Here is a 9,368-nt window from a genome sequence, read left to right on the forward strand (position 1 = left end):
CAGAAGTGTGAGACGGTCGAGAGTTTACGTCAGCGCCCGGTTGTATTCACCCTCCACCGAGGGAGCTCGTGACGTACAACCCGGCTTTCTTTAGACCGCGAAGGTCGGGTCCTCAGGAGGAAGCAGCCTCTGAATTTGGACACCCCCGCTGTTTCCGGGCCGGCCAGTGATAACGGTGATTTAACGTATTTTATCCGATAAATAAACCCTGTAAAATGTATTTATCACGCTGGGTAGGACGTTCAGGATCGATCACTGACTGACATTTTGTGATAAAAATATAAAACATACATTGTGTGATATAAGATAATAATTGTATCTGTTGTAGTGCTTATGGGGGTGGTGACAAACTTTCTGAAATGTTGTTGCAGGAAAACGGAAGAAACAGAAAAGAGAGGAAGAGAAACTTCAGCTCCAAAAAGGCAGCAGATATAGTGTGGAGAGAAGACTGACGAAGAACAAGACGAAACACGTAAACTGTTTAATATATTTCAAAATATCTTTTTAAAAATTTAAATCTGAATGTAAAGGTTTTTATATTTATAGCAGTGCTGTTGGCAAAATTTAAAGATCTTCTGCATTCATTAAATACGGTTGGCAATATACATATATTTATGATAGGGGTATGTTTACCCTGTAAGGATCATTTTTATTTAGATGAATATGAAGAAGATTTTTATCATAAAGATCTTTAATCGCAAAATACTGCATAACTAAATATGCGACTTTATTTTCTGAGTAGTAAGAAGATAACTTTTCCTGTGTTTTAAATTTTGTTTTAATTCCTTTATTCCTTTAATTTTCTTTATCATCTTGATTAGTTATTCTGTGGAAGGAGAGACTGAACGTGTTGAGCAACGAATATCCAGGATGTTTGTTCTCATCTGGTCAACTCTGTTTTTCTCTGTAAGAGGCAGCAGTGCTGACAAAGGTTTGCGTCTGCTAGTTTGTAAACCTGTATTTCTGCAAATCTGATTTTTTGTATATATCTGTATGTGAAACTATTTTCATGACATGAATCTAGATAAAAAGCATTTATTCACACTCACACATAATTTAACAGTGCCATTGCTATCTGTTGACTTGTATGTCATAAAAAAATCTTTTGTTAACTGCACATATAATAAGATAAGAAATGTGAAACCTTTCATCTTTCCCTTTGCATTAACAGTTACCTCAGTCTGGGGACGACAACACTGTAGAGGCAAAGGAAACTGTGTGACTCTGAGTGAGCGAGAACTAACAGCAGAGGCTGGACTCTGTGTTGTGATCCCGTGTTCTTTCACTACTGCTGCTAACTTTACACCCAAACATATAGTTTGGTACAAATGTGAAGCGTCTAAAAAATGTAGTGATGCTCACATAATATTTCACAGTAACAAGAACAAAAAAAATGTTCAGTCTGGGTTTGAAGGACGAGTGTCACGTTTGGAGTCCGATGTGAGTCAGAAAAACTGCAGCATCATCATTAATGATCTGAAAGTGTCTGATTCTGGATCATATCAGCTCAGAGTTACTGGAGAATGGAATGGGAAAATAAATGCATCTTCAATCAATCCAAGGGTAAATGTCTCTGTTAAAGGTATGAAAAGCTATTTCAAGATCAATCATGTAGAAAAACAATATTCAGTCATGTACAACAACATATTTAGTATTTTTATGGTCTTAATGAAGTATTAATTCATTTTTAGGAAATTGTTAATACTGGTAGCTAGTAGGAACTGAAGCAGTTCCTGGTAAAACAAGTGTTTTCCATTAACCATTTTTACCAAATGTCTTATTATCTGAGCCCAAAATCCAAGTAGTCAATAAACGTCAGGCAGTTCACTTGATTGCATTAATGCCCAGTATTTCCATTAGGTCTTAAACAAAAGCCCACAGTAATGATTCCCACACTGACAGAGGGTTAGCAGGCCACACTGACCTGCACTGCTCCTGGTCTCTGCTCTGGATCTGTTCCTCAAATCACCTGGACATGGAGAGGAGCAGGAGGGACTGAATCTTACATTACAGGAAACAGCACTGATTTCAAGACTGAGAATCTGACTGATGTAACACAGAGACATGTCTCAACTTTGACCTTTAACCCTTCAGCTGAACAGCACAACACCAATGTCACCTGTAAAATCCACTTCACAGGTGAAACGACTACAGAAAAGACTTCAGGTTTGAATGTAAACTGTGAGTACATTTATGATTTCGAGTGGACTTTACCCCTCTAAAATCTATCTAATTTTGCAGGATCATCTTTTTGCTTGCAAGAATTTTGGAGTTATGGTAACTACATGATTGTGATTTATGTGTATTTGTTTCATAGATGTGAAGGAGGTTTACATCACTGGTGTTACAACTGTCAGGGACGGTGAGGCTCTGAATCTGACCTGCAATGTTCACAGTTTCCCTCCATCTCTGATTATTTGGTCTAAACTTGGTTGCAATGAAACTCTTCACATTGACACTGGATCAGCCAATCTTGTCATCACCAATGTAACAGCAGGAGATGCTGGACAGTACGTCTGCACAGCTAAATATATGAACAATACCCTGAAGGACAAAGTCAACGTCACAGTGATATGTGAGTACACAACTTTATGCTTTTTGACGGAATATATTTCTAGCAGAAACACACGCCTACATCTGGTTTTTGTAAGTATACTAAAATATATCCATTACAAAAAAGTGAGCTGAATAAAAAGGTTGATTAGCGTTAATATCTACAGGTAGGATTAAAATTAGGAATGAAAAATGAAGGTCGAATGTTGGCAAAAAAGCAGTTTAAACATAACATTCAGACAATTTCATAGATGCTGATCTGAACGTGTTGGCTAAGCCTGCAACTGATCAACTTGCCTGTTTTATGTTACTGGAACAGCTGCCGTCCCCTCACCATCATCGTCACAGCTTTCATTTTTAATGTACTAAAGGAGTTATTAATGACTTTTCATACTGTTTTCTCTGCATCTAACATGTTGGGAAAGAGGAAGGTCATCTAGTACAGTGCTAAGCTTATTTACTTGCTGATTGTAGTTAAAGGTTAGTCAGTAGTAGCTTGCCTCACACAGTGGTCTCCCGGTTTACTGTGAAAGACCAGAGTTTTAGACCACAATACATGTGTGAAAATCACCAGAATAAAGGCTTTTACATGCTGGATGTGCAAAATCTGGTTTCAATGGACTCAAATATTCTTAAAGCGGCCATGCACACCCACTGCATACTTATGTAGGATGAATTTGCACAACAACTTAGGATGAGGATAGCTGTGGAGTTTCAGTGCGACAATGGGTGGGTTGATTGCAGTGTTTTTAAACTTGTGCTAATGCTAATGCTGCTCCTTGTTGTTTATAATGTGACAAAAGATTATTCTGTACAGTTCGTCTGTATAGCAAAATATTTGAACATGACTCATACATTATATCTGAATGTGGCTGTGTCTTGTAAGTACGTTAACCTTAATTCTGAGGTTTATATGCACAGTAAAGGTTACGTCTGTATTTCTTTTAAAACAAAGTTTGCTTATATTTAATCATTCTTTGAGTTATTTTCTAATTTCTTATCTTAAACAAAATATTGCCATTTCTTCAACAGATAAAAGGATACCTCAAATCATTGGAAACACAACTATCAAGGAGGGAGATGTCCTGAATCTGACCTGCAGTGTTGAAAGTTTCCCTCCATCTCTTATTATGTGGTCTAAATTAAGTTCCAAGGCAAACCATCATAACGACACTGGATCTGCTACACTAGTCATCCCAAATGCAACAGCAGAACATTCTGGACAGTACATCTGTACAGCAAAATACATGGACAGTGTCCTGAAGAAAGACACCAATGTAACCGTGATATGTAAGTACACAACATCGTGCAACATCGCGCAGAAAAAGTATTCTTGGCACAGTTTCCTCCATCGGACAACCGTGCATTGTCAACATTGTGCATTGTGCAGTCAAATTTGTAGACATTTTTAGATTGTTGGCCTTGACTGCTAGCACTAAAAAGCAAACAAAAAAATACATATTGAATAAAATGCAGACAATGTAAAATATACAATAAAATGAACATTCCTGACAAACAAAAAATTACAAATGTGCATTTAAGAACCATTTGAATTTACTGATCACATTCTACAATAAACATTTTAAAAGCTGTTGGTATTTGTGGCACTTGACAGTAGGTATATAGTGTTACAAACAAAGATGGGCAGTAACACGTTAAAAGTAACACATTACTGTAAAGCTATTATTTTTTCAAGTAACGAGTAAAGTAAGGGATTAATATTCCAAAAAAAGCTGAATTGGTTTACTGTATCTCATGACAATGACGGAACAACAGCGCCATAAAATAAGAAGAATGGTGCCTAATTACAGACTTAATAATACAGACTTAGTTATGTGTCATGTGAAGATTCATCAGCCAGATTAAGTGTTTACTGACAAATGACAGTGATAGGGGACATCATCATCACTATTCCAACAATCCTCTCCACACAGACAAGCAGAAACACATTCGACTATCACTAAATCAAATTTAACACGCATACATGAACATGATTTGTAATGATGCAAGTTCAGTTTACAATAGGGCTCATTTGCTCGGTCAGCAAGTGACAGTATCCTCGTACATTGTGGCGTAAACTGCCATTAAACGAAACAGAAGAAGAAGAGAACATCTGCACATGCACGGTATGGATCGGGGAGCCCTGATCCGTAACTATCTTTTGATTTTTTGTTTTTGTCTACATTATATTGAAATGTTTCATTATTGCCGACATTCTCCCTTGTGGGACAATTAAAGGATTATTCTATTCTATTCTATTCTAACATTTTAAGAGATACGTATTATTGTTAACATCTTAACAGATACTCTGACCTGTAAGTATCGTAAAATGCTTCGAGTGGAAATAGACACCTTTCGCACATGCGTGGTACTGATCGGGTTTCCGGTATGGATCGGGTAGTGACAGTTCACAGATAGGGCAGTGGCTCATACTAATGACATCATAAACCCCTGACTTAGGTTGCCTTAAAGAAACACCACACAATTGTGACTGTTACAAATTCACAGAGAAACCCCCGGATTATTTTGTGCTTCTTATTATTGTTCTAGCATCAACACACTACTTTTCTTACATGTTCATGTCTACACAGCTGTGCAGGGTATCATTACACATTTCCATAGTATAATGTTTGTATGACAGTGTTCTTTGAATGAACCACTTAAATGTGGTTTTTAGATACAAGGAACCTTCACATCATTGGAAATACAACTGTGAAGGAGGGAGATGTTCTGAGTCTGACCTGCACGTTTGAACGTTTCCCCCCAGGTCTTATTGTGAGGAAAAAAACGTAGTTCCAACACAGACATTCATAGTGGAACCTACAGTGAATTGCACAGTGACACTGGATCTGCTACACTTGTTGTTTATAATTCTGTTTATAACATGTTTATAACATTCTGGACAGTATATCTGTACAGCAGAATATTTATACACGACTCTTACATCTTATCTCAATGTCACTGTGTCTTGTGAGTAGTTTAACCTTGAATCTGAAGTTTATATTTTGGGTTAACTTTTCCTTGTTTTATGATTCTGATCATGTGTTTACAGGGTTTTCAAAGATACAGAAGGGCTCTGGATGTGTGCTTCAGTCAGAGGTTTTGACCTGTGTGTGTATCAGTGAAGGGTTTCCTTTACCTACTATCAATTGGCCGCTACTGAAGAACCACACTGAGTACTCTGTCATTACTACTGTGTCAAACCACACAGTCAACAGCACTATCAGTCTAAGTGTAAAAAGCCATGGCAACAGCACTGTTGAATGTGTGAGTAACAATGGAAATGGAGAAGAAAGAGAAATCCTCCTTATCCATCAAAACTTGTCTGAAAAACATGGTATGTGCTTTTTCAAATTATCACCACTACCACTTTCTATATCAAATAATATCAATATCTTTGTAATCAGACATTGATTAGTTAGTTTTTTCCATTTACTCTATGTAATATAAAGAAAATGTATTACGCTTTTTTTATGTCGTTTCCTTTGGTTATAGAGCAATCATCTGGTTTCAGGCTGGCATACCTGAAAGTCACTATTGCCTTTTTGACTGGGGTACTTTTTTCAGCAGTCCTTTGCTGTTTGGCCAAACATTGCTACAGGTACAGCATTTACTTTTATAACTATTATTAGGATGGATGGATGAATGGATAGATGGATAGATAGGTAATTACTTTTTACTATAAAATTACTCTTTTCTCCAGAAACAAACAAAAGACTTCCAGAAGTTTGGAGATGAGGACACATCAAGATGATAAACTGGTATTTATGTTCATTTGGCTTTTTTTTTTAAATATACTTGCTTTTTAGTTAGTTAATATGTATGCTCTCCCACAACCCAGGACCAATGTTCCTTATGTGCTTACAACCAGGAGAGAAATTGCCCTTCCACAGTGGGGACCACGTCCCAGGTGGATGAGGAGATCCCTCCTATCCTCATCTTGCCCCTCCACTAAGCTAGTCACACCACAGCTCAGCTCGCACTCTGCACTTGAGTCTGTCACTCGATTCCACTGCGGCTTCCCTCGTGGCATTGCTTTTAAAAACAGACAAATCAGAATGAAATCATGCAAATAAAAACCACACACAAATAAACAATAAAAATCAATTATAAAAGACAAATACAAATTTCCACTGTGTGACACTAACACCTGTTAATATATATTTTTTTCCACATCCTGATCCAAGGTTCTACAATGTTACAGTATATGAATTGGGTCAGATTCATGCCACAATTATTTGGTTCCATTTATAAGATCAGCCTTCATTTTTTGTTGCGTTTAATTCAGTTGAGAGAGCGAGGTTTTGGATAATCTCGCTAAAAGACAAAATCTACTGAAAACAGTTGTTTTAGTAGGAGAATAAAAGTATGAGCATAAGTCCATGTATCTTACTTGATGTTTGAATTTTTTTTATACTTTAGTCAGTTTCAATATATACTATTGGAGAATGTTGCTGTGTTTTAGGTATGATGATATAGTTTTGTTTGTTTACCAATTCCATTAGAAGCTGGGAATTCACCACGACACAAAATGCAAATATAATTAACTGGCACAAAACGATCTGCTCTTTGGAGGGACTGTTCTGGAGTCTGAGAAGGAATAACTCTGCTAAAGAATCATTCCCTTTTAAACACACCGCAGGCATATATAGACATTAAAGCTCTGTTTAATCAACAATACCAAAAAGACACAAAAAGAACAAAACAAGCAAACATAAAATGCAAAGTACATTGTGAAAGATTACAACCAGTAACTGTCAGTAACTAAAGGTTCAATTCTTACACCAAACTGATAAAGAAAGAAAAAGTAAAAGAAGAATTTTGTTCTGTATGCATAGCAAAATGTAAAAATACCAGACAGACGCAAGTGACTGACTCTTTACTTTGTACCTAACAGGTCTATGATGGTCAAGAATTACAGGACAATCTGACTCTTAACTCAAACAGCGGGCCAAAAGAAGTGGAGTATGCTGACATTAATTTTTCCTTGTTGAAAAGAAATGGTGCCAGAGAGGCAGCAAGGAGGCAAGAGAGCACAAAGACGGTATATGCTGAAGTTAAGAAAGCAGTCGAAGAACGGGAAGATGATGCTGAAGAGGAAGGTGAAATGCTGGAGGCCAAAGAGGACGAGATGGTAGTGGAGATGGAGATGAAATACTGTGAACCAGAAAAGGAGTTAGAAATGGGAAAGGAGAGAGTGTACGCCACTGTGAATGATGTTACTGATGAAATTTGAGGAATGTTTTATTGTGGAGTTGATTGAGATAAAGAATCTCTCATCACACGTAATGAACATCACGCCTTTACATACAACAGCAGCAACTATGCAAACATTAATTTACCGAAGTATGTGTGTGTATAAAATAACCTTTCTGCACCTAAGAACCATATGGTTCTGGTATATAAAGTGCACAAATAAAGTTAGAGTGTTAAGATTGCTATTAACAGCAGAGATACTGCACAACAAAATGGGAACAAAAAAAGCTTAAATATGCAGAAGTGTTCGCAGACAAGCTCTATGCAGATGAAATGACGTCATGCCAAAAGAGGGAAAGTTTTTTTTTCTTTTCTTCTTTAAGCTCATTAATGCATTTGATCTTTCTAAGGAACTTCCTTCTTTATTTATATTACTGTTTACTAATATATGCACATATGAACCAGTAGGAAAGCAATGAATTAATGACAATACAATGAGCCAGTACGCACTGAATGTTGTTGAAGTGATGTGAAGACAAATGGTGTGTATATGTTATATTTTCTGTCTGATATTGTAGGCTCTTCATTTGACAATGAAAAGATTGTTGAAGTGATTGAAATACAATAAAACCGAAATTAATTTATAAATTGTCTGCACTGTAATGTTCCTCAATGGCTTTTTAGATCCTGCTTTCTATTGAGATGAGCTATTTAGTTTAGGTAGCAGCTCCTTCTGCTGAGGTTGTCTCTCTGAGTTGCCATTCATAAAAGATAACAGTTCTTGGATTAGCTTGATTGCTTTTTCTGCCTCTTCTAGTTTCTCTTCTGCCATTTTAATGAGCATCCACTTACTCTTATTGACAACAGCTTCTTCTGCCAGGTACTTACAGACCTCCACCATTCTGTCCTAGTTTATTTGGCTCAATATAGAGAAATATAGAGGAATCTCCAGATCCACCTCACTTATTTTGTTTTTTCTCTAGAGAAAAAAGTCAGCTCTCCACACAGCAGAGCATCACCAGTGAATCATCCTGTACAGTGCAGTTGACTCTCACTTTATATGGCGCAAAATCCCAATAGTCACCTCAAGGTGTTTTATGTTGTAAAGTAAAGATCTTATAATAGAGAGGAAATCCCAACAATCAGATGACCCCCTGTGAGCATGGACTTAGTGACAAGCACTGTATTCCCACACTAACAGTGGGACAGCAGGACACAATGCAGGACAGCATACTGACCTGCATTGCTCCAGGTCTGTGTTCGGGATCTGTTTCTGGAGTCACATGGACATAAATCTTATGGGACACATCTCTGTTTTGACATCAGAGATCTGACTGGTGTAACTTAGATAAACAACTCAGCTTTGACCTTTAACCTTTAAGCTGAAAACCACATCACCAACGTTACCTGTAGAATTAGCTTCACAGATGAAACATCTGGAGAGATATCTTCAAATTTCAATTTTTGAAAATCTTACTGATCTCATTTTTCTGTCCATGTGTTTTTGGGTCACACATAATGTTTCTGATCACAGCTTTATTCTCTCTCTCTCTCTCTCTCTCTCTCTCTCTCTCTCACAATATCTCACACACACACACACACACACACACACACACACA

General features: G+C 37.1%; 1 protein-coding gene across 1 annotated transcript; it reads left to right on the forward strand.

Annotated features, from left to right (window-relative positions):
- The first annotated feature begins 55 nt into the window (after window positions 1-55).
- On the forward strand, window positions 56-8,823 carry LOC102289803 (sialic acid-binding Ig-like lectin 5). Its single transcript, XM_042216104.1, has 11 exons — window positions 56-175; window positions 372-472; window positions 822-931; window positions 1,172-1,662; window positions 1,911-2,181; window positions 2,318-2,575; window positions 3,586-3,843; window positions 5,606-5,890; window positions 6,049-6,154; window positions 6,257-6,314; window positions 7,451-8,823. Exons 3-11 carry the CDS (start codon window positions 871-873, stop codon window positions 7,787-7,789), a joined length of 2,127 nt encoding a protein of 708 aa, XP_042072038.1. The 5' UTR covers window positions 56-175; window positions 372-472; window positions 822-870; the 3' UTR covers window positions 7,790-8,823.
- The last annotated feature ends 545 nt before the right edge of the window (window positions 8,824-9,368 follow it).

The sequence above is a fragment of the Haplochromis burtoni genome, unplaced genomic scaffold, assembly GCF_018398535.1.
Source record: "Haplochromis burtoni strain Fernald_Lab_line unplaced genomic scaffold, NCSU_Asbu1 Contig_925, whole genome shotgun sequence".
NCBI lineage: Eukaryota > Metazoa > Chordata > Actinopteri > Cichliformes > Cichlidae > Haplochromis > Haplochromis burtoni.